The sequence below is a fragment of the Stegostoma tigrinum genome, chromosome 37, assembly GCF_030684315.1.
Source record: "Stegostoma tigrinum isolate sSteTig4 chromosome 37, sSteTig4.hap1, whole genome shotgun sequence".
Classification (NCBI taxonomy): Eukaryota; Metazoa; Chordata; class Chondrichthyes; order Orectolobiformes; family Stegostomatidae; genus Stegostoma; species Stegostoma tigrinum.
Window position 1 is genome coordinate 6,911,338 of NC_081390.1, and position 25,758 is coordinate 6,937,095.

The following is a 25,758-nucleotide window of genomic DNA, read 5'->3' on the forward strand; positions in this document are numbered from 1 at the left end:
TACACGATCCCAGACTACTGTACAGCGTATCCTATTACAGCACTACATGTACATATTTTACAGGCAATATGCAATCTTTTGTAAATTTTTCAGGAAAACTGATCTAGGACTGGGAATGCTGCACCACTATTGAGAACCTGACACACGAAATTCGAGCAGATGCCAAATTGGTCAGTCAAGAACTTGACCAAGTTGATGATTCAGGCATGGGCCATTCCTGCGTGGAAACTGTACAGTACTTTTCCGAATTGACAGAAGCTGACTGACCACTGGGACAGTCCTCTCCAGATTGAAAACATCCATAGATTTCTTGATGCGCTCATTGCAGACTTGCGACATACTGAGCATATAAAACAGTAGGTCAAATAGTGGTCTCATAGAGGGGGCTTGTTTAGAGAGAACTGTTCGGTAGGAGGGTCCACATGTACCCTGCTGATAACCACACAGGATGTCAAGTTAATATAGCCTTAGCCTTTTTAGAAATGGGTTTAGCACCTACTTTTAGAAACCTAGCTGTGGGCCAATCAGACAAAGAGCTGCACTCATAGAATGCTGAGCCCAGTTTAGAGAAACGTGCGCTTGGTTGGGGTACCCATGTGACAACTCTGCCACTAAGCCTCACAAGCACCTTAATATCATGTTCGTGGAGGACAACCTGCAGTCAAGTAGCACCTTTTACAGGCAGCATAACATCCCAAGGTACTGTGTACAAAGGGATGTGGGGAACAGACAGGAAGGAACATTCCCCTTTCGCAGAGGGATTAACAGCCAGGGGGCATAGATTTAAAGTAAAGAATAGATGGTTTAGAGAGGATTTAAGGAAAAATATTTTCACCCAGAGGGTGGTGTGTATCTGGAACTCACTGTCTGAAATTGTAGTAGAGGTGGGAACAATTAATGCTATCGTCCTTGTTCAGTAGGTCACTGGTAATTGTGTAGGCAATGTTCAGTTCTGAGGAGGGGTCACCGGACCCGAAACATTAACTCTGTTTTCTCCTTCACAGATGCTGCCAGACCCACTGAGCTTTTCCAGCAACTTTGTTTTTACCCAGTCCTTGTTCAGTAGTTTATTGGTAATTGTCTAGGTAATGGCCAGCTATTCCTCAGTAGATCACTGAAAATTATTTTGTCAATGTCCAGTTGTTCAGTGGATTACTGATAATGACTTCATCAATGGCAAGATTTTTTCCTCTGAGTTCACTGGTAAATGTTTTGTCAATGTACAGTACTTGACCGGTACATCTCTATGAAGTTTAGTCAGTACCTGATACCAGGGTTCCTGATGCCTTGCTGAAGTCACATAGAATTCCAGCTGATGTCTGTGTTGTGTTTGGTTAAGGTCAAGTTGCTATTGAATTGATACTTAGTCATTGCCTGGGTTCTAGTTTCCATTCCACATCTGACCAATGGCTGACATCAAACCCCACTGATTAAGTTGTAAGGAAATTAATTGCCATCTGTGAGAAGCAGCATGTGCTTTAAATACCCAGAATGGAAAAATTAACTATTTTATTTGTTTTGCTGGTTTTTTGTGGTTTGTAGACGGGGACTTCCAAATCACTTTGTTTCTAGCTTTCTGCAGTCTTTCTCTATTTACATTTTCCCACATTGTATCTGCCAAGTTTTTTTTGCTCACTTGCTTAACGTGCCTGAATCCCTGTGATGGTGACTATATAGCTAGCTGATAAATGTTACTTGCTTAACACATAGCTGAAATATTTCTGCTCATATCTGTAATGTGTGTACATTTAGGTAGTTTGATGATTAATTTCTATAAGGGTGACATGTTGGGACAATAGATGTGCTGATGTTTGTATAACAGTGTATAGTCTTTGGTCTACATGCTGTTGAGATGTGCACACACCCAACCCATAATTGTTATAGATTTGGTTAACAGTTGGCACATAGATACTTGAGGAATTTCAATATGAGCAGGGTTCATTTGTGTGTTTTCATGCTGACTGGTGCCGTCAAGTTTCTCATCTGATATGTGAATTCAAAATAGCCGCTTGGTAGGACAGAATTTGAATATTGACGTAAAAAAGCGCAACTTGTCAAAATTGGTCACCCTGAAGTCATCAGGAGAATCCACAAGAAATAGCAGAAAGTTTTTATACCATATAGAGTTCAGATTGCTTGACTCTGCTAAGTAGTGGTGTTGCTGTGAAGAATGCACCAACTAATGAGAAACACCTAAACACAGGCAGCATCCTACCCCTTATCTTTTCCAGTGTGTAGATGATATAATTGAATTTACAACTGCAAGTAAGAGTGTTTGAATACACAGTTCTGAGGAAGCATTACTGGACCCAAAATGTTCGCTCTGATTTTCTTTTTCTTCACAGATGCTGCTAGACCTGCTGAGCTTTTGCAGCGACTTCTGTTTTTGTGAGGGATGATGGCTATCCTGATCAGATCAGTTCTTGTTTTGTATCATACAGACTCATGAACAGGCATGAGACTGTCAGTGTTTGGTCCTAAAATGTGCCCAGCATACCTCAGATAACATGCATGATCAAAAAAAAATTAAAAAGGCTCAACAGTTAACTGTTGAGCGTCATGAACTGGTGCATTCTCCATTGCAATATCACTATCACTTCAGGCATTGATCTCTCATGCGGCGTGTATGTTGTGTTCACTTTATATTGGTATTCTTGAAACTGTCCTGATGATTGGAAGATGAAAAACTTTGACAAAATATTTCTTTTCTCAGTAATACTCAAGTCTTCCTAAATTTTAGTTTGTGTCTTGTCAAGATTTTGCTGGTGTCACTCAGGTACAAGTCTGGGTTAAATAGGGCACATGTCTGGACTGTCTTGCACGTATCTGATAGCGTTAACCTGAAAATCAAAATATTTCCCCAAGTATTATTTTCTTTTAAGTGAACAGAGCAGAAGCTAAGGTGTTACCAGATTAGCATAAGTTTTCTAGTCTTGCTGTTGGTGAGAGCTGGATAGGCTTTCCATTTCATTCACACACAAGCATTACCAGTGCACTGACTGAAAGGTTTGTAGAATGAGATTCAGTTGTAACTTGCAAAATGTCAGTGGATAAAGGGCCTTGATGAGGCCATATCTAGCGTATCATAGAATCCTTATAGCGTGGAAGCCGACCAGTTCAGCTCATTGCATCCATACTGACCTTCCCAAGAGCTGTCCATCCAGAGCCATCCCCTTAACCCTATAAACCTGCATTTCCTATGGCTAACCTACCTAGCCTGCACATCCCTGGGCCTGGACACTATGGGCAATTTAGCATCCATCCTAACCTGCACATAATTGTGGACTGTGGGAGGAATCTGGAGCACCTAGAGGAAACCCACACAGACACAGGGAGAATGTGCACACTCCATTTAGACAGGCACCTAGGTCTGGAATCAAATTGGGTCCCTGGCACTGTGAGGCAGCAGTGCACATCATTGAGCCACAGTGCTACCGATAACTTGTACCTTTTGCTGCTTTATTTCTGAAAGGACATGATTGAATTCAAAGACTGATTGTGGGAATGAAGGGTTACGAGAAAATAATGGCCTATATTTGTTCCTCTGTAAATAGATGGAGAACAAACATAGGCAGAGTTATGGGGAAAGAAGGAGGAAGCGGCATGAACTAGCTATCTCTTTAAAAGAGACAGGCAGGTTTGACTGAATGACCTCCCTCCGTACAATATGATTCTGTGAAAACTGGGACTGATTTTCTTCAAACTTGCGAGTTGCGAGCCTCTGAACTCTGAAACTGGCTGCGTGGAATAAAGGGTTAATATTAAATACGTAAACAGTGGCCAAGTCAGTGATGGTACATGGTAGAGAGACTCTTAGGAGAGTTGATAGCATGTGAATAAACAGTTGCTTTGATTCCAAGAAGCTCTGTCAAGCCATGTAGACTGCCCGAACTCCTCCACAGTTTCAGAGGGTGCATTTTTCCTCTTTTCTAGGGCTAGAGTAACCTTCCCAACCTAGAGATAGTGCTGCAGCTGCAAGCATTTCTCAATTCATCTTAAACCAAAAGTCTCCCTGCCCTAAGCCCTCAGCTGCCCAGCCACTATTTTCCAAGGAGCCAGTGCCCAGCAAATGAAAACAGAAACTGCTGGAAAAAGTCAGCAGGTCTGGCAGCATTTGCAGAGTGAAAGCAGAGTTAGCGTTTTAGGCCTAGTGATCCTCCCTTCTGAGGAAGAGTCACTGGCTCTAAACGTTAACTCTGACTTCTCAGCGCCCACACGCTGCCAGACCTGCTGAGTGTTTTCAGCAATTTCTGTTTTTGTTTCTGATTTCCAATATCTGCAGTTCTTTCAGTTTTAGTTTTGTTAAATGAAACAAGAAGCTCTGTCAGGATTGTGTGATAGACAGTCTCATTACATGGTCACAGGAGTGAAAATCTGTTGAAAGCCTTTCAGTTCAATTCAGCAATCAAAATCTTGTAATGATTTAGTGAGGAGAAAGCAGGTGATATTGTAAATCCTCTTTCGGATTTCCTATCCAACTTTAATTGGATCATTAGCTATTTGTGTTATACATATATAGTGAAATGAAGACAATTCTGAATGTCTCTGTTCCAACATTCTCTGACCTTCTGGTGGTTTTATGATCTGCTTGATTTGATTTATTATTGCCACATGTACCAAGATGCTGTGGAAAGTTTTGTTTTACGTGCTATCCAGGCAAACCGTACCTGGCCTAAGTAAGCTAGAGGGACCTTTAAAAAGTTTTTAATCTCTCTGTATCTAGCTCTCACTGTCACTCTCTCTCTCATGCCCACTCAGTCATTTGCTTCCTTTGTGCTCCTCAATTTTATTTTCTCATTTTATCTCTGTCTCGGGCTGGAAATATATTGACCCAAGGGCTTTGGTTCCTCCAGAGATTGAAATTCCTAAAATGCCCTTCAAAGAACCCTGAGCAGAATGAGAATTAGGTGAAAGTTCATGCAGCTGCTGGTTTTGTTTGCACAAGAAACGTCTGTGATGCTCAGTACCATTTTCTCTCTCTCTCTCTCTCCTTCCCCCTACAGTAAGTGTGGTACCTTCCCTCCCGAAAGCTGCCTCTTCAGTCTGATCTGTAGCGTCGGGTCCTTCATGGGTAAGTCTTGCCCCTAGGCACAGCTGGAGCTGGGTGAGTGACCGTATCGCTCGCTCGACACTTTTCATGGTGTGAAAGCAATGTCATATTATCTTTTTGTTTTGGTGGTGAGTTTCCATGAGCTGTAGCTGTATTGGCAGTTTCTGTACACACGTTTGTCCTCCATATCAGGCCATCCGCAGGATGTCTACCAAGGTTTTACAGTAAACAGATAAGATCATCTTTTTCCCGATTGTTTTCCCACAGCCCAGACCAACTCGACTGCCAAGTTCGTCCTGACCATGAGTAAACAGGGAACTGAAACACAGGCTGGGATTTTGGCCCACTTAAAATCCACCCCCTAGCAGAGTTAATATCAAGTGCACTATGCCCAGGGGATGGTTGAATCACAGAGATTTACAGCATGGACAGAGACTATTTAGCCTATCGTGTTTGCACTGGGTGAACCAGCCTCATCCTACTTGCTCTGTATCACATCAAGCACATTTCTAGGTCATTTTTAAGTGTTATGAGGGCCTCTGGGCCCTTTCAGGCAATAAGATCCGGATTCCCACTGCCCATCTGGCTGAAAGGAATTTCCCTCAAACTCTCTCTGAACTCTCTCTCTCCCTAAATCCAAGCAACTGCTAATGGACCTTCCAACCAAGGCTGTGAATTGGCAATGTACGTCAGCAGAAATAAGAGAAGGTTAGGGGAAAACATAACACATGTATCAGATATTTATAGTTAAATCTGTGTATAACAAAGGTCAGAGCAAGTGATATCACCAGTGGGATAAATTTTTTTGTTATTCATTCATGGGATAGGGCATCGTTGGCTAGGCAGCATTTATTGCCCATCCCCAATTGCCCCGAGGGCAGTTAAGAGTCAACCACATTGCTGTGGATCTGGAGTCACATGTAGGCCAGACCTAAGGACAACAAATTTCCATCCCTAAAGTTAGTGTGCCACACGGTCATCATTAGATCCTTATTTCCATTTCTGCTGTGGTGGGCTTTGAACCGAGGTTCACAGATCTTTATTACAGTCACCAGATTGACAACCTAACGATCATACTGTTAGGCCAACATCTCCCCTGAATATACAACAATAAAGATTAGGAGGGGTGCATGAATTTTGTTTTAAGTTGCTGGTGGCAAACTTTGAGAGCAAGTTTCTTTTCCTGCTACATTACGGTGTCAGTGTTAGATGAACAGGCAGTTCTCTGTGAGAGATTATCGCATCCTGACTGGGCTGTGGTATGTCAATTATCTTCATCAGATTTTAGGCGGAGAACTGCTTGTGCACTGCACTGGTGCAGCAGCAAAACACAAACAGCATTTATGTTGCAATTTTGCATTGTGTCGAATTTGAGCTGATCAGACACACCGTACAGTTAAAACATGCAAAAAGATTAGTCGTCCGGAGAGTGGAAGCCCTTCAAGCCAGTTTGGAATCGTTTCACTTCGAAAATTGACCACACCTTGACACAGAATCACCATTACTGTGGAGGAATTATTTCACTTTTGGCTTCAAGGAAAACCCAAAGCAAAGCTTGCGAAATGTATTGCTTCTGCATGAATGTTTTATCCATCCATGGGATGTGGCACTATGGCAAGACCAGTGTTAATTGCTTTTCCCTAATTACTCTGAAGATATTGGTGGTGAACCATCTTCTTTCATTGGCTGACTGACTGGTAGAGTTTACAAGTTGACCACATTGCTGGAGTCACTTGTAGGCCACACCAGGTAAGGATGGCAGATTTCCATTTCTAAAAGGCATCAATGAACCAGATAGGGACAATTGGTACAGGTTTCATGGCTTTCATTCTGAGACTTTTTTTAATATTCTAGATTTTAATTGAATTTATTTTGGAATTCCTCATCTGCTCCAGTGGGATTTGAACTTGTGCCTCTGGGTCATTAGTTGGGTCAAAGAAGCACTGTGTTGCGGTACCCATTGCCCACATATCACCATAATTCCTGAGACTGGACTCCGATCTGACCAAAAGAGTCTCACTTTGTTGGCTGTAACTGATTATCTATTGGGAGAGCCAAAGGCACCATTGGTGCCTGCCACAGACTCTGTCCCCCAGCCATTGATTCCATCCCCTCTGTTGGTCCCTGCCTCAATCTGAACAAATTTCTGCACAACCCCAGTGTCATAGAGTCATTGAGTTGTACAGTATGGAAATGGACCCTTTGGTCCGACTCCTCCATGCTGACCGGATATCCGAAATTAATCTGGCCCCATTTGCCATAATTTGGCCCACATCCTCAAACCCCCACCCCACCGCTACTCAAAGACCCATCCAGATGCACACCCATGCCCCAAATGCTGCAACTGCACCAGCCTGCACCACCCGCCCTGGCAGTTCACCCTACACAAGCACCACCTTGTGCATGAAAAAACTGTCCCTTAAGACCCCGCCAAACCCCTCTCCTCCCACCCAAAACCCACACCCCCTAGACCCGGACTCCCCCTCCTTGAGGAAAAGACCACGGCCACTCACCCCATCTGTGCTCCCCACAATTCTATAAACCTCTGCAAGGTCACCCTGCAGCCTCCAATGCTCGAGGGAAACCAGCCCCAGACAACTCAGCAACCCAGACACCATCCCCCCAATATCCCAAAGCACAGCCCAAACCCTGGAGCCCAGGCAATATACCTGCAAATCCCCTGCGAACCGCCTCAAGTTCCACAACACTCCTCCAACAGCAGGGAGACCAGAACTGAACACAACACTTATTTGATCCCTGCCTGTCCCTCCAAACACACATCTCTTCCATCTCTAAGACCTCTTCCATGGTATCACCTGGCTCTGTCCCTGTCTCTGCAGCCTTCAATTTTGTTAACATTGGGCTTCACTATTCCGCCATCCTTCTTGCCAGCCTCCTGCTGTCCAGGAAACCCAGGCTCATCACCTGCAGCAAGTTAACTCTCAGCCTGTTACCCAATTGCCTGTCGACTGTCTAAAAGGTGAAAGCCAGGAGTGTGATGGAATATTCTCCACTTAACCTAATGAGTGCAATTCCAACAACACTTAAGAAGCTCAACACCATCCAGGACAAAGATGCCCATTTGATGGGCACTTGCACCACCTTCTCTACTCATTTCCTGCATCACTGGCATTCAGTGGCAGCAGTGTGTCCCACCAACAAGGCAAACTGCAACAGTACACTAAAGATTCTTTGACATCACCTTCCAAACCCGTAACTTCTATCACCTGGAAGGACAAGGGCTGTAGATACATGGAAACGACATCACTTACGAGTTCCTCTCCCAGGCATCTCTCATCCTGACTTGGAAATATCAGGGTGACACGGTGGCACAGTGATTAGCACTGCTGCCCCACAGCGCCAGGGACACGGGTTCGATTCCAGCCTCAGGCGACTGTAGGTGTGGAGTTTGCACATTCTCCCCGTGTCTGCGTGGGTTTCCTCTGGGTGCTCTGGTTTCCTCCCACAGTCCAAAGATGTGCAGGTTAGGTGGATTGGCCATGCTAAATTGCCTGTAGCATTCAGGGATGTGTAGATTAGATGGGTTATAGGGAAATGGTTTTGGGTAGGTACTCTGAGGGTCAGTGTGGACTTGTTGGGCTGAAGGACCTGCTTCCACACTGTAGGGATTCTATGACATAGCGCCGTTGCTTCAGTGTCACTGGGTCCAAATCTTGGAACTCCTTCCCTCAGGGCATTGTGAGTCAACCTGCAGCAATTCAAGAAGTCAGCTTGTCTCCACGTTCTCAAGAGCGACTAGGGACAGCAATAAATACTGGCCCAGCCAGCAACACCCACATCACTGATTAGAATCATAGAATTCCTACAGTATGGAAGTAGGCCATTTGGCCCATTGAGTCCATACCAACCCTCTATAATCCTGTGTTTACCATAGCTGATCCACCCAACCTGCAGATCTTTGGACTATGGGAGGAAATTGGAGCACCCAGAGGAAACCCACAGACAGTCGTCCAAAGCTGGAATCAAATCCAGGTCCCGGGCACTGTGATGCAGCAGTACTAACCACTGAGCCATTGTGCTGTCCTCTAAGAGGAAATTCTGAAAATCCAGAGCTTTGCTGTGCAGATCATAACTTGTGCCCATTCCTATTCACGCATAATGCTGTGTCTAAACTGTGCAGCAATGTGAGCTTACAGCAAACCAGAGCTTTCATGCTAGCTGCACTCAAATTAGCAACACTCATATAAGGAAGGAATTAAACAAAATGTCACATGAGGTAAATTGTTCATTACGAAGCATTTGCCTTGAGAAATGTAATATTAGCAATTGGCCCTGGGTCTCTGCATGTGGAAACTTGTCCACTTTTTCTGGTAAGTGCTGTGGTCTTTGATGTTAAAAGCTGGAATGTTACTGAGGCTGAGAATGAGGGAGACTAGATTTGTTAAACAGAGTTGTGGTTCTCTTGTGGCTGGAGTTCAAAATACTCAGGGCACTTGACTGAGTGTGGCATTAACGTACTCTATTAAAATCAAAGTCAATGGGAATCAGAGCGCTCTTCCATTATTTGGGGTCGGTCCTAGCACAACTAATACCTCGCCCCTGGGCATTGCCACTGGAGTTCCTCTGTCCAAGGCCAGACCACCTTCGGCTGCTTCAGTGGTGACTTTTCCTCTACCATAAAATGGATTAGCCAAGCTAAACTGACTGGTAGTCTCCAGGGATGTGTAGACTAGATGGGTTAGCCATGGTAAATACGGGGTTAAGGTGGGGGAGTGGGTCTAGTTGGGATACTGTTTGGAGGATCCATGCAGACTTAATAAGCCAAACAGCATCTATCTGCACTGTAGGGATTCTATGATTACCGTGTGTTCAAGCCCATGTATGGCCTCTCAGATAATGGTGTATAACAAGCCCTTCCAGTTCAAAATGCTGAGTGTTTGCAACAAAAAGAAAGAAGAAAGCATTTTCTGAGGAAGCATCGGTCATCCTGCTCCTCTGATGCTGTCTGGCCTGCTGTGTTCATCCAGCTCTACATCTTATTATCTCAGACTCCGGCATCTGCAGTTCCTACTATCCCAAAGTTTGTCCTATGCAACTGTCCTGAACTCTGATGAGCTGGTCTTTGCTACAGGGCTGGAGATGGGGGAAGACATTAATGAGACAATAGGTGAAATATTGTGACTGCAGAGAGACATCAGATTGTCTAGTCAGGCTTGTTGCCGTACAGCCTCCAGAGGAGGGGATGGCCTGCTGGTATTATCACTAGACTCTGAGTCCAGAGACTGTGGGAACCTGGGTTCAAATCCCACCATAGCAGATGGTCCAATATGAATTAAATAACAATCTGGAATTAAGAGTCTAATGATGACCATGAAACCATTGTCAATTGTGAGGAAAACTGAATACGATTCTCTAATATCTTTTCGGGAAGGAAACTGCCATCCCCAACTGGCCTGGCCTAAATGTGGCTTGAGACCCACAGCGCTCTTACCCTTGACTGTCCTTGGGGCAATTAGAAATGGGCAATAAATGCTGGCCTAACCAGCAATGCCCTTATCCAATGAATGAATTTTTAAAAAAGGTGCTGAATAGTATTAACAGCACCAACGCAGACTATTCAGTCCAAAAAAATCCATCCTGGTCACACAATACACCATTGGGAAGTGTTGAATGTGTTTTCTTGGGGTGTTGGACTCACTAGCAGGGTCAGCATTTGTTGCCCATCCCTGATCATCCTTAGACTGATGGGCATGCTTACCCATTTCAGAGGGCAGCTGAGAGTCAACCACGCTGCCAAGGGTCTGGACTGACATGTAGGGACAGACTGGGTAAGAAACAAAAGATTTTGTTCCCTAAAAGTCGTTAGTGAATCAGATGGGGTTTGCTTGGTAAGTTCATGGTCACAGAGACTAGCTTTATATTCCAGATTTATGAATTGAATTTGAATTCTGCCAACTGCTTTGTGACTTTGAAGGGATTTGAACCCATGTCTCCAATAACCTGGGTTACTAATCACTACACCATCATGTACCACTACCTGGGTGATGGCTAGACTGCTGTTTAAAGAGGGGTTTGTTCCTGTTTGTGTACACCTGCACGGCAATAAAAATACCTGTTAGATCAGCTACCTGCCACATTTTCCCAGCAACAATGCCCACAAGCAACAAAAAAATCCTTGGCAAGTGTTTGGAAAAGTTTGATTTCTTTGCCAGGCCTAAGGTTGCCTCCTTAAAAAAACCTCCCTGCGTTTTTCCCTGTTTGGTGTGATCTGTAATTGATGATGCTCTGATAATTCCCCAAACTGTTACTCTCTGTGACACAATGCAAACTCAAGTCATATTACAGGCAATCCTGTGACTCGAGTAATATTATCAATATTTTATTGGGCTGCTTACTTGTAAAAACCGAAAGAACTGCAGATGCTGTAAATCAGAGACAAAAATAGAAATTGCTGGAAAAGCTCAGCAGTTTTGGCAGTGTCTGTGGAGAGAAATCAGAGTTGACAAGACAACAGATTGGAATGGAAATCCTGTCAGAAAGAGGAGCAGAACTTTCAAGGTGTGCATGCCTGGAAGAGAAGTGACCGTGAATTAATTACTAAATTACAGTTCCAAAGAACTCGACCTGAAACATGAACTCTAATTTCTGACCACAGATGCTGCCAGACCCGCTGAGCTTGTTCAGCAATTTCTATTTTTGTGGCTGCTTACTAATGTTGTTTTTGCAATTAGTTCATGGTTTACTCTGAACTACTGTGAGTATGTGTGATGGTAATCTACCAAGATCAAGAAATTGAGGTTAGGGTGACATCTGGTATTATTGTCATGCTTTGAGGGTTCCTTGTCTGCCCTGAGTTTTATTATCCCAGACATTGGGCAATGATAACCTTGGCCGTGGAGGCAAACATTTGCAGACAAAATGAATTTTGGACTTTTGAAAGTATCCTGAGATTTGACAGCAGAGAGCCAATTTTATGAGAGTGGGATTCCAAATTATTGAGAGAATGGGACTGTAGAATTGTGCTTTTGTGCTGAACTCTTTAACTGTCTCCCCACAGACAGTAAGTAAATCTGACACAGGCCTGTTCTGATGCATCGTACCAGCTCTGATTTATGAATAACCTGTTATTATTCTCAGGTTAATATCAAACTTTGTACACTTTTTGGTTGCTGTTCCAATAATATAATGTAGTGCAAATAAAACTCAGAAACAAAGCTGAAGAAGTATATCATTGCACATTGTTAACTGTTTAGTGTGATACTGCGTTAATTATGTATCATTATCCCCTATTGTAGCATCATTTGTTGCGTATTTAGCCCTCCCTGTTGTGCAGTCATTATCGGGAGTTAGTAATATTTGGGATGACCTTTTGTCGTCTCAGATGAGTGACACCTCTTTGAATGAGAGTAAGGGAGCTCTATTTATTCATTTTCCAGCACCTACAGGACCATTTTTTTTAAGAAGAAGGGTCTCGACCTGAAATGTCAAACTTTCCTGCTCCTCTGATGCTACTTGGCCTGCTGTGTTCATCCAGCTTCACACTGTGTTACCTACAGGGCCTGTTTTATTTTAATATCTCATTGCTGTTTATGGGAGGGAAATGTGGACAAATTGGTTGCTGTATTTCCTACTCTGCAGCAATCTTCATTGTCCCTTAATTTGAGGTTGTTGTGAGTTTCTGCTGAATGTCTTCATGAGACTGAACAGAGCGATTCTTGAGTCTCCGATCACACCAAACAGTGAAGCACACTGGAGAGTTACATGATATGGCAAAATTTGGCCGAGCAAAGAAGTCAAGAAGATCATGGACCGGAATGTTCCAGCAGGCACTGGAATCTGCAGTGTAGGAATCGGTTCTTTTTTTTTAAACTTCCCTGCTGTGATTCTGCCTCATTGTTAAGATTTTTGAACTTAAGACATTGATGCAAGTTGATGCACAAGTTGTCGCCGTGTTGAACGATAGTTAGCAAGTTCCTTCTACTCGTTAATGTCAATGCAGCTATGCTTCAAGGTGAGATTCAGAGAGGTTTTTTTTTGCAGTTTCTCTGTCCTCTGGAAAGTTGGCCTTTTGAGAATTAAGAAATCAGGTTCTGGGGACTGGGGTTGGAGCAAGATGCAGGTTCTAATCTGTTGGAATTGATCTTGCATGTGTTCTTCCTTACTGCTTGTGAAACTGGCCTAGTGTTTGATCGATGATCCTCCCACTGAATTTGGAGGATCTGATGGGTTGTTGGGGGGGTGGGGGGAGCAGTGGTGTGGTTGCGGGTGGCGGTCTTGTTGATGGAATGGCTCTGGTTCTTTTATGTGTCACTGATATACACTTCAGGTCTCGCTTCAGTTCAGGAGTGTCATGACAGCAACTGCTTCCTGGTACAGAGTGGGCAATGCCTTTGTCGCTACATGCGCACTGTACATTGTATATGTCTCTGGTGGTCAGTTTTGGTTCTGGCGTGGAGCTGACTGAGGTTCAAGAATTTTCTCCTTGGTGGTCTCTAATGCTGACACCAGAGGGCAGTTGATCTTTGATGAGGTGAAGAGCCATTGTCAGGTAAATATGCCCCATGCTACAGTATGTGCAATCCTACAGACTTGCTTGATCTGGATTTTGAAGATGTCTCTATCAAATTCCCACGCAAGACGGTTCCACGCATATTGTCATGAAGCAGTTGCAGCACTCTGATGAGCCTTTTTTCAACATTCAGACCTTTAGAGCACAATTGACAAACCTTGTGGTTTACTGAGTTAAATTTTGGTCCAGTTGATAAGTGCACTGGAGCGTCCCTTGTGGCACCCTTGACATTTTCCACGAATTTCTCTGGCAACAAAGACAATGTCGGAGGTTATTCTGGAAGATGTAAAGCCAAATTTTCTCTCTGGGGGGCATTTTCTCAGCGGCTGGAAGTAGGCAATTCAGGAGGATGCATGTCAGGAGTTTTCCTGCTGTGGATTAGAGGGGAAGACATCAATAGTTTCCACAACAATGTGTCATAGATTCATACAGTATGGAAACAGACCCTTGGATCCAAATCATTGCTGCTGGCCAAGTTTTCCAAACTAAACTAGCTCCACTTATCTGCGCTTGGCCCATATCCTCCTGTTTCTTTCCTGTCCGTGTACCTGTCCAAAAGTCTTTGCAATGTTGTAACTTAAAGGAATAAACAGAGAAGTAATTAAGGTTAGCCAGGAGACAGGTTACGGCTGTTAATTAACTGACATCTACATGTATATGAAGGGAACAGCTGTGATTGTGAATACAGCTGCCAGACTTAGATAGCCAATAAATTCTCCGCACAAGGAAGTCAATGTCTCTTAGTTTTTATTTGAACAACCCAAAAGTGGCATGGCAACTCAGTCATTAGCACCGTTCCCTCACAGCGCCAGGGACCCAGGTTTGATTCCACCCTTGGGTAACTCTGTGTGGAGTTTGTACATTCTCTCCATGCCTTTTTTTTTATTCATAATGTGGGATGTGGGCATCACTGGCTGACCAGCATTTATTGCCTGGCCCCTAATTACCCTTGAGAAGGTGGTGGAGAGCTGCTTTCTTGCTTTGACACCTTGTGGTGATCGGTACAACTGAATGGTTTCGCTAAGCCATTTCAGAGGGTAATTGAGAATCAACCACATTGCTGTGGGCCTGGAGTCACATCTAGGCCAGACTAGGTAAGGATGGCAGATTTCCTTCCCTGAAGGATATTAGTGAGCCAGATGGGTTTTTCCTGCCAATCAACAATGGTTTCATGATCACCAGTAGATTCTAATCCCTGGTTTTTTTATATTGGATTCAAATTCCACCATCTGCCCATGGGGGGAGTTGAACTTGGGTCCCCAGAACATTACCTGAGTCGCTGGATTAATAGTCTATCAATAATACCACTAAGCCATCACTTTTCCTGCGTTTCCTCTGGGTGTTCTAGTTTCTCCCCACAGCTCAAAGGTGTGCAGGTTAGGTGGATTAGCCATGGGGAATGCAGGGTTACAGAGATGGGGTAAGGGGTCAGTTTGGGTGGTATGCATTTTGGAGAGTCGGTGTGGACTCGATGGGCTGAATGGTCTGCTTACACATTATAGGGATGCTATCATTCTAGCCCTGGTTTGAATCCACTGACAGATATCACCCATTAGTTTGTGATTTGTGAGAGCCTGAGCCTGAGAAGGACTCTGTCCTAGTCGGAGTGCAGATTGGAGAAGGAAGTAGCAGGACACCCAGGTCATAGCGCATCCAGTCTTTCAGCTCCCCAGTTTATTTTTTTTCTCTTCATTTGTGGGATGTGGGTGTTGCTGCCTGGCCAGCATTTCTTGTCCATCCCTAGTTGACTTTGAGAAGGTGATGATGAGCTGCCTTCTTGAATTTCTGCAGTCCTCCTGCTGTAGGTTAATCCACAATGTCATTAGGGAGGGAATTCCAGGATTTTGAACCAGCAACAGTGAAGGAATGGCGATATATTTCTCAGTCAGGATGGTGACTGGCTTGGAGGAGAACTTGGAGGTGGCGTTCCCTTATGTCTGTTGCCTTTGTCCTTCTAGGTGGAAGTGGTCATGGGTTTGAAAGGTGCTGTCTGAGGATCTTTGGTGAATTTCTGAACTGCATCTTGTAGATAGTACGCACTGCTGCGACTGAGCATTAGTGGTGGAGGGAGTGGATGCTTGTGGATGTAATGCCAATCGAGGGGGCTGCTTTGTCCTGGATGGTGTCAAACTTCTTCAGTGTGATTAGGCTGCACTCATCCAGGCAAGTGGGAAGTACCCGTCACACTCCTACCTTGTGCCTTAAAGGTGGTCAGGAGCTGGATTACTCACTGCAGTGTTCCTAGCTTCTAGCCTGCTGTTGTAGCCACTGTGATTATGTGGTAAATCCAGTTGAATTTCTGGTCAACGTTGATAGCGGGGGATTTAGTGATGGTAACACCATTGAATGTCAAGGGGTGGTGATTAGATTGTCTCTTGTTGGTGATGGTCACAGCTTGGCATTTATGTGGCTCGAATGTCACTTGCCACTTGTAAGCCCAAGCCTGGATATTGTCCAGATCTTGTTGCATTTGAACATGAACTGCTTCAGTCTCTGAGGAATCATGTATGGTATTGAACCTTGAGCAATCATCAGTGAACATCCAACTTCTGACCTTATGACGGAGGGAAGGTCATTGATGAAACAGCTGAAGATGGTGAGCCTTGGACACTACCCTGAGGAACTCCTGCAGAGATACCCTGGGGCTGAGATGATTGACCTCCAACAACCACAACCATCTTCCTATGTGCCAGGAATGACTCCAACCACCGGAGGGTTTGCCCCCGATACCCACTTATACCAGTTTTGCTCAGTCAGGATGGTGAGTGGCTTGGAAGAGAACTTGGAGGTGGCGTTCCCTTATGTCTGTTGCCTTTGTCCTTCTAGGTGGAAGTGGTCATGGGTTTGAAAGGTGCTGTCTGAGGATCTTTGGTGAATTTCTGAACTGCATCTTGTAGATAGTATGCACTGCTGCGACTGAGCATTAGTGGTGGAGGGAGTGGATGCTTGTGGATGTAATGCCAATCAAGGGGGCCACACTCGGTTGTGTACAGCCTTGACATCAAGAGCTGTCACTCTCACCTCATCTGTGGAATTCAGCTCTTTTGACCATCTTTGAACCAAGGCTGTAGTGAGGTCAGGAGCGGAGTGGCTCTGGCAGAACCCAAACTGGGCGTCACTGAGCAGGTTATTGCTGAGCAGGTGCTGCTTGATAGCTCTGTCACTGACACCTTCCATCACTTTACTAATGATCGAGAGGAGACTGATGGGGTGGTAATTGGCCAGCAATTTTCCACATTATCAGGTAGATACCCGTGCTGTAACCGTACTGGAACAGCTTGGCTAAGGGAGCAGCAAGTTCTGGAGCACAAGTCTTCAGTACTATTGCTGGATTGTTGTCAGGGCCCATAACCTTTGCAGTGCCCAGCATCTCTAGCTGTTATGTGATGTCACATGGAGTGACTGAAGACCGGTATCTGTAATGTCTGGGACCACTGGAGGAGGGTGAGTTGGATCATCCACTCAGCACTTCTGGCTGAAGATTGCAGCGAATGCTTCAGCCTTATCTTTTTTCACTAATGTACTGGGCTCTTCCATCATTGAGGATGGGGATATTTGTGGAGCCTCCTCCTCCAATGAGTTGTTTAATTGTCCACCACTATTCATGACTGGATGTGGCAGGACTGCAGAGCTTAGATCTCATCCATTGGTTGTGCGAATGCTTAGCTCTATCACTTGCTGCTTTTGCTGTTTGGCGTGCAGGTAACCCTGTTGGTAGCTTCCTCAGGTTGATACCTCATCTTCAGCTATGCCTGGTGCTGCTCCTGGCATGCCATCCTGAACTCTCCTTTGAACCAGGGTTGATCCCCTGGCTTGATGGTAATGGTTGACTGGGGGATAAGTCGGCCGTGAGGTTACAGATTGTTTTGGAGTACAATTCTGCTGCTGTTGATGGCCCACAGCACCTCGTGGATGCCCAGCCTTGAATTGCTAGATCTGTGCGAAGTCTGTCCCATATAGCACGGTGATAGTGCCACACAACATGATGGAGGTTATTCTCAACGTGAAGGTGGGACTTGGTCTCCACAAGGACTGTGCGATGGTCACTCTTACCGATACTGTCATGGACAGATGCAACTGCAGCTGGCAGATTGGTGAGGATGAGATCAAGTATATTTTTCCCTCTTGTTGGCTCCCTCACCACCTGCCGCAGACCCAGTCTAGCAGCTATGTCCTTTAGGACCCGGCCAGCTCGATCAGTAATACTGCTGCTGAGCACTCTTGGTGGTGGACATTGAAATCCCCCCCCCCCCCCCCCCCCACAGAGTATACCTTGTGCCCTTCCCATCCTCAGTGTTTCCTCTAAGTGTTGTTCAACATTGAGGAGAGACTGATTCATCAGCTGAGGGAGGACAGTACGTGGTAATCAGCAGGAGGTTTCCTTGCCCATGTTTAACTTGAAGCTATGAGACTTCACAAAGTCCAGAATCAATGTTAAGGACTCATAGTGAAACACCCTCCCGACTGTGTACCACTGTGCTGTCCCTTCTGCTAGGTCAGTTCTGTGGGTAGGACAGGACATATCCGGAGGTGGTGATGATGGTGTCTTGGGCATTGTCTATAAGGTATGATTCTGTGAGTATGTCTGTGACAGGAAGTTGCTTGACCAGTCTGTGTGACAGCTCTCCCAATTTTGGCACTAACCCCCAGCTATCATAAAGAGGACTTTGCAGAGTCGACTGGGCTATTTCTGCTGTTACCTTTTCCAGTGCCTAGGTCAATGCTAGGTGATCTGTCCGGTTTCATTTCTTTGAGACTTTGTTGCGATTGGTACAACCGAATGACTTGCTTGGCCATTTCAAAGGACAGTTGAGAGTCAACCACATTGCTGTGGGCCTGGAGTCACATGTTCGCCAAACCAGATTTCCTTCCCTGAAGGACATCAGTGAACCAGGTGGCTCTTTCTGACAATTGGCAATGATTTCTTGGTGATTAGTAGATTCTTCATTCCACAAGTTTTTTCTAATTATTGAATTCAAATTCTGCCATCTGCCACCCCACCGGGTGCTCCAGTTTTCTCCCACAGTCCAAAGATGTGCAGACTAGGTGGATTGGCCGATCCCAGGTCCTTAGAACATTAGCTGAGTTTCTGGATTAATAGTCTAGCAAAAACAGCACTAGGCATTTGCCCGCCCCTAATTTTATTTCTTGAAAGGTTATGAGTTGCAAAACCCCAAGGCATTGAACTTGAGGCCCAATCTAGTGAACTCTTCCCTTTCTGTGGAGTAAGGTCTTGTGGACAAGAATGGAGTCTCCAGAAACTCTTTTCAGTATCTTGGGACAGATCCTAAGAAAAATGCTGCCAAAAGATGTCAGTTGCAATCACACAGAGCAACAGTCATCAGAAGTCAGGAGGTCTGAGCAGACTTCACAGATCATGCACCCCTGTTGGTTTTCCCCCACCAAATTTTGTCTCACTTCCAAAACCCCATCAACACATTTATCCAGCAGCACATGGGGTGTGGCACTGGAGGAACCAAAAAAGAGAGAAGCATATTTTCAGAAAAAAAACTCAGAGAAATATAGGAAACAGGAACAATAAGCCATTTGGCCCATCAGACCTGTGTCATCCACCTAGATATTGTCTGATTTTCTGCCTCAATACCATTTTCCTGTACTATTCTAATATCCTGTGATATCTTTCATATATGGAAATCTAATGCTATGTACCTATCTCATGATTAATATCAGAAGCAGTGACAATACCCAGTCAGGCTATTTGAACAAGGACAGTGAGACAATTGTTTGATGGGAGGTCTTTTTCCAGACTCCTTCCTCTCATCGAGGTTTGAATGGAATATTACACCAACCACTTGCACTGCCCTCACTGCCTCCTGTTTGCCCATTCCTTGATGTTGCTTGTCCAGCAAACTCTGTCTACCTCACCTCTTCGTCCCATTGACTCTGCCTTCAAGCAGTGCATTTTATTGCATCTTTTCAGACAAAATAGTTCCAGTTTCAGTTCTTGATGCTAAACATTCAGTCTATCCATGTTTCAAAGGCTTTGAGACTTTGGATAATTGGGTTGCCCTTGTCCAGGTATTATAATATTTGGGAAATGGTGATCAGATAAAGCTTTTTGAGCAAAAATTTTCTTGTATTCAGGGTTGCGGGAGTTTAATGAAGTCAGAAAGGGCAGCACGGTGGCTCAGCGGTTAGCACTGCTGCCTCACAGCGCCAGGAACCTGGGTTTGATTCCACCCTCGGGCGACTGTCTGTGTGGAGTTTGCACATTCTGTCTGTGTCTGTGTGGGTTTCCTCCGGGTGCTGCAGTTTCCTCCCACAGTCCAAAGATGTGCAGACTAGGTGGATTGGCCGTGCTAAATTGCCCATTGTATTGGGGTGTGCTGGTTATATGGGAAATGTAAGGTTGCCAGGGGATGGGGTGTGTCTGGGCAGGATGCACTTCGGAGAGTCGGTGTGAACTGAATGGGCTGAGTGGCCTGCTTCCACACTGTAGGGAATCTAAACGTATGTGTCATGCATTTAGGAATGTGGAATTTCAGAGGAAGCGCAAGATAAATGGAACAATATTGATTTAGACAATCAAGAAAGAGATCTTCGCAGTTGTAGTGGATACACCTCACAAAATGTCAAGTCATTGTCTACTTTCACAAAACAAAGAGGCTGTAGAGACAGAGGAATAGAGTGAAATTCAGTAGAAGTAATCTTTTCATTATATAATCATGGCCAGGTTCCCGCTTGAGGACTATGTGCGGTTTCTTGACTAAAAAGACTACTGGATTGTCATAAAAACCCATCTGGTACACTTAGTTTTCTTTAGGGGAGGAAATTTGCTGTCTTTATCTGGTCTGACCTACATGTAGTGGACTCCTAAATGACTTCTGAAATGGCCTAGCAAGCCACTCAGTTGTATTCAAGAAAGTGGCTCATTACCACCTTCTTACGTAGAGATTGACAAAAGTTATTGGCTTTATTAGGGAAGCCCATAGTCCATGAATTAATTCAAGAGAAAATGTTATTGCTTTAGAATATTACAGAGAACAGGAAATGAAAAAAGAACAAGCAATTATATAGTTCTGCTCATAATCTCTACAGCTAATGATGTTCTTTCTGAAAGGAAAATCACTTATGTGAATATTATCATGGAAGTGATGAAGAGGAAATGAATAAAATGGAGTGGAGATAGGCTGGAACTCAGAGAGAAGAGAGAACCCAGGAGGAATATAGGCAAGAGTGGAGAGGTGGACTGAAGGCACATTTTAGCCCTAAGCTACTAGGTAGTGGGCCAGAGCTATCTTTAATCTCTTACGTTCCCCGTACATTTTGCTGTACATGTTTGTCATTCCCCCAACAGGATCTCCGTGTCTGACAGAACCGGGAAGGTTTTGTCAAATGTTGGTAATCCACTTGCAGTAAGTACAGAGTTTGTTAATTGGATGATCTATGAGTCATCGATGCAGCTCCATTTTAGAAGACGCCATTAAGAGAATAGAGGCCATTTAGGAGCAGTCAGCACAATTTCTGAAACAATGGGTCATAGCTCACAAACCAGCTAGAGGGAATAATGGAATTGGCTTTTGCTGTACAAATTGCTGATGTGTAAGTTTTTGCTGGTATTAGGATTCCAAGGGTGAATGACGTTAATTGTCTAGATAGGTGTATGTCTCTCATGACCATTGCTATGCCTCAGTAATGACTGCACTTAAGACAGAGCTGATATGTCTGTGAGATACTTTGAGCAATCCTGAGGCTGTAACAGGTGCTCTACAAATTCTAGATTCTGATTTAACAAAGTATTTGGTTAATCTGCCTTATCTCCTGTTTAGTACTGTGACATTTTTAAAAATTCACTCACGGGATGAGAGTGCCGCTGACAAGGCAGCATTTATTGCCCATTCCTAATTACCCTGAGGGCAGTTAAGAGGCAACCACATTGCTGTGGGTCTGGAGTCACGTGTAGGCCAGACCAGGTAAGGACAACAGGTCTCGTTTCCGAAAGGGCATTGGTGAATTGATGGATTTTTCTGCCTGTTCACAATGGTTTCATGGTCATTGTTGGAATCTTAAATCCAGAATGTTACTGATTTCTCATTCCACCATCTACCATGGCACAACAAAAATCTGGGCCCCCAGAACGCTACCACTGTCTCTGGATTAAGAGTCAAGTGATAATCCCACTACACCATTGTCTCCTTCACCTTTCATTTCCTTCAGTGAATAGCCATGGAACATTGCCCAACATTTTCGAGCCTCTATAAAGGAGCCAACTGTGACTTAATTTAGTGGTGAGAATGTACCTGTTCTTGCCCCTTGGTGTAGCGAACTTTTGAAAATTTAAACAGAGGGCATTATATTGTTGAGAAAACCCAGCCGTCTGTCCATCCATTTAAACTGATCACATTGCTTTCATTGTGCTTTCCTCCAGTTCCAACTGCTCCCCAACTCCTACAGTGCTCCCACTGCACCCCACCCACAAGAGCCACCGCATTTGCTGCATATGGTCCGGAAAACCCATCGCAGTAACTTCCTGTTCCAATGCCACAATGGATATCTGTCGAACAATAAATAATGAATGTAGAAACTCAAAGCTTTCCAGTTTCTTACAGCACCTTCCTCAATCACTGGAGGTCCCTGAAAGCTCTTTAACGTCAATGTAATACATTTGAAGTATAGTCTCTTCTGCAGTGTAGGAAACACAGCAGCCATGTGCTCACAGCACGCTTGCACAGACAGCAATGTTTGCGGAGAACCCCACCTCTGTTTGAAAGAGTGCCTTTGATTCCCTTTGTCCTCCTGAAAGTGCAGGTTTAATCCAATCTGAAAATGAAAACGCCTCCAACAGCGCAGAACTCCCTCACCTGCATCAGTTTTGATTTCTGTGCCCAAGTTCTGGTTTGGGATTTGAGCCCCTTAACATCTTGAATCAGGTGAGAGTGCTCCTTACTGACTTGCAGAGTCGAAAGGCAAGGAATCTCAAGGAGACTTCAGGACTTGTTGCTGACAGAAGGAGTGACCGTGAGATGGTTCAACAAACTGAAATTCGTCTCTCAAATAAAAACAAAATACTGTGGATGCTGGAAATCTGAAATAAAAACAGAAAATGCTCAAGTAACTCAGCAGATTTGGTAACATCAGTAGAGAGAGAGAGAAAGAGGGTTAATGCATTGAGTTTGATATGACTCTTCTTTTGAACTAGTTCTCCATTTCTGAAGCAGAGTCGTACCAGACTTGAAACATTATGTTTTTTTCCTGGAGCTTAGGAAGGTACAAGGATCTAAGCAAGTAGCAGGGTCCTCAACCCTTCAAGCCTATTCTGTCATTCAATACGATCGTGGCTGATCTGATTTTAACTTTATCTCTACATTCCCGATAAGTCTTTCATCTTTCTTGGTAATCAAGAATCTATCTCCATCGGCCTTAAAAAAATTTTAATGATTCTGCATCTGCTGCCATTTGAGAAAGGAAATTCCAAAGATTCTCAATGCCTGTCTTAAGTGAGTGACCTCTTATTTTTAAACTTTAGTTCCAGATACTCCCACAAGAGGAAACTTCCTTTCCACATCTACCCAGTCAAGTCCACTCAGGATCTTCCCCAGAGAACAGCTGGAGTTTGAGATACTGAACACTTTTAAGGCTGAGTTAATAAATTCTTGGTTGATGAGGAGTCAAAGAGTATAGGGGCAGCCAGAATAGTGGAGCTGAGGCCCTCATTGAAACATCTGTGAGCTTATAGAATGGCTGCTCCTAATTTAGATGTTTGGAGGAATTCTTGAGGGAAGCTACACAATGTTTGTTTAACTTCATGGTGAACAACTGTCAGTTGAGTAAGTGGTGGGTGGTACAAACAAGGAACATTGGGTGGATGGATCCCTCCGTGATCCACGTTGACAGAAAAGAGGTTTCCGTCATCATCATGTGAGATGTTCCAGATAAACGATGGGGCAGCTGAAGTGACGCGTGTCTTTCTGTTTCAGTGATGTTGGTGGGTTTGCTACGTTATGCTCAGGTGATGGAGAGACACCAGAACTCCTTGCTGAACACAGCAGCGCTGGTCACTTGCTGGATCTGTGCTGCAGGCCTCATCATCGTGGGAAACTTCCAGGTAAAATTGAAAACAAAACTTCTACGCTTAGAAATAAGTCTTGCCAATCCCTTTGTTACTGCTTGCCCATCCATTATTCTAAATAGGTGCTAACCTATTCACATCAAATAACTGTGTGACAGCACTGACTACACTTTGGGAGGCAACAGTAAGGAAGAAATGGCATTTACGTAGCACCTTTTACATTCCCATGATATCCCCAAATGCTTTCGGGTTGATGGGTTAGTTTTCGTAGTGTAGTCTTTTGTTGGGATGTAAGAAACATGACAGCTCATTTGCGCACAGCAGGATCCCACACAAAGCAAAGTGGCAAGTGACGGCACAATTATGTAGGCGAATCATAGAAAGCGTGCAGTACTGAAAGAGGCCGTTTAGCTCATCATGTCTGCTTTGGCTGAGCTGCCTGATCCCAGTCCCTGGTGCTTAGTGTTTAAGCCCAGCAGTTTACAGTATTTGAGGTGCAGGTACAGACATCTTTTAAACAGGATGAGGGTTTCTGCCTCAAGTATTTTCTTAGGAGGTGAGCTCCAGGCCCCTGTCAAGCCCTGGGTGGGAAAGCTTTTTCTCATCTTCTCTTTAATCTTCCTATCAATTATTTTAAATCTACCTTCCCTTAATCACAGACCTCTCTCTTGATGGAGACAAAAAAGTGTAGAGCTGGATAAACATAGCAGGCCGAGCAGGAAAGCTGACATTTTGGGCCTAGACCCTTGTTCAGGCCTGAAACATCAGCTTTCCTGCTCCTCTGATGCTGCTGGGCCTGCTGTGTTCATCCAGCTCTACACCTTGTTATCTCAGATTCTCCAGCATCCGCAGTTCCTACTATCTCTCGTAATGGAATAAGTTAAGGTCTCATCTGGAAAACAGCATCCCTGACAGTTCAGGACTCCCTCAGTATGACACCTGTGTCACACACTAGACAATGCGGACTTTGAGAGACGGATGACCTTTTCAGACAGGCTGCAGTGCCCAGGGCGGTGACAGCCTCTCGACAATGAATAGCTTTTTCTTCATTAAGTCCACCGAGGAAAGGCGATTGAAATTTAATGCCGATGAGTAAAAAAGACTGCACAACAAAGAGACAAAATAAAGAACATATTCCACAAGTAGTGTCACAATAGGGTAAAGGACCAAAATGCTGAACAGATTTAGCACAAAAGCTGTTCCTCAAACATGATAACCAGCAAAGCCTGATGAGCTACAGATGGGCGTAGGAAGTAGATAATGATTAAACTGTACAGTGCTCTGGTTAGGCAGCACCTTCAAAATTTCACCCAGTTCCAATTAGTGAGACATAAGGGAGATAGACATTCAACCATGAGGCTGATTCTTTTTGTTGAAAGGTTGTTAGTAGGAAGATAGGTCATTGGCATGGGCAATGAGATGAGCTGGGAGAGATTAATCACAATTCCTGAGGGTTATTGTCCCAGAGAAACAGTAGCTCCTCTCTCAGCTTTATTGCTGGCGAACCTTTTCTGTTCCATTGCCAAATGGCTCCACTGTTCTGCCTCCAACTAGTTTCTGCCTTAAAATGGCAGTCAGGGTCCACTTCCATGCCGAAAGGGAATCCATTTCAAATGGCACCAGTCGCAGTCTCTATTGGTAAAGGATTGGGAAGGTCACTGCCCTATCCTGAAGTTATTACCATCCATTTTGGGTAAGGGAGTCAAATTGGAACATAGGAACTGACCAATGTGCAGAGCAACTTCCAGTCTGAGTAATGGAGACAGGACACCTGCAATTGTTCAAAGAACACAATTGTGAGCTGCAGTCATCATAGAGGGATGAACTCAGATAGCTCAGATGGACCCTGTGGATGTAGAAGGACATTGATCCTTAATGAGTAAATGGACTTGAGATCAGCTGTAATCTAGTTGAATGGTGCAGTGGGCTCAAGGGACAGAATGGCCCACTGCAGTTCCTGTATCGCTGTGAATGGCTTCCGTCTTCCATTGAGATGGTATGATTTTGTAAGATGAGTTAAACCTTTTGACAGGGAAACAGATGAAGAAATACTGTCTGAAAGCATTCAGTGTTTACACCCGCTTTCTGGGCCAGAACATTAGTCAGATGGGCAGAGGGTCAGTTGTAAATTGATCATTGCTTTCAGCA

At 44.4% G+C, this 25,758-nt stretch overlaps 1 protein-coding gene across 3 annotated transcripts in view; it reads left to right on the forward strand.

Annotated features, from left to right (window-relative positions):
• LOC125467419 (transmembrane protein 150A) overlaps positions 1–25,758 on the forward strand; it is a 93,647-nt gene that overhangs the window by 47,327 nt on the left and 20,562 nt on the right. For all 3 annotated transcript variants that reach the window (XM_048563221.2, XM_048563220.2, XM_048563222.2), the window contains 2 exons: positions 5,004–5,071; positions 23,519–23,646. In XM_048563221.2, coding sequence (XP_048419178.1) covers positions 5,004–5,071; positions 23,519–23,646 — 196 coding nt within the window. The remainder of the gene's footprint in view (positions 1–5,003; positions 5,072–23,518; positions 23,647–25,758) is intronic.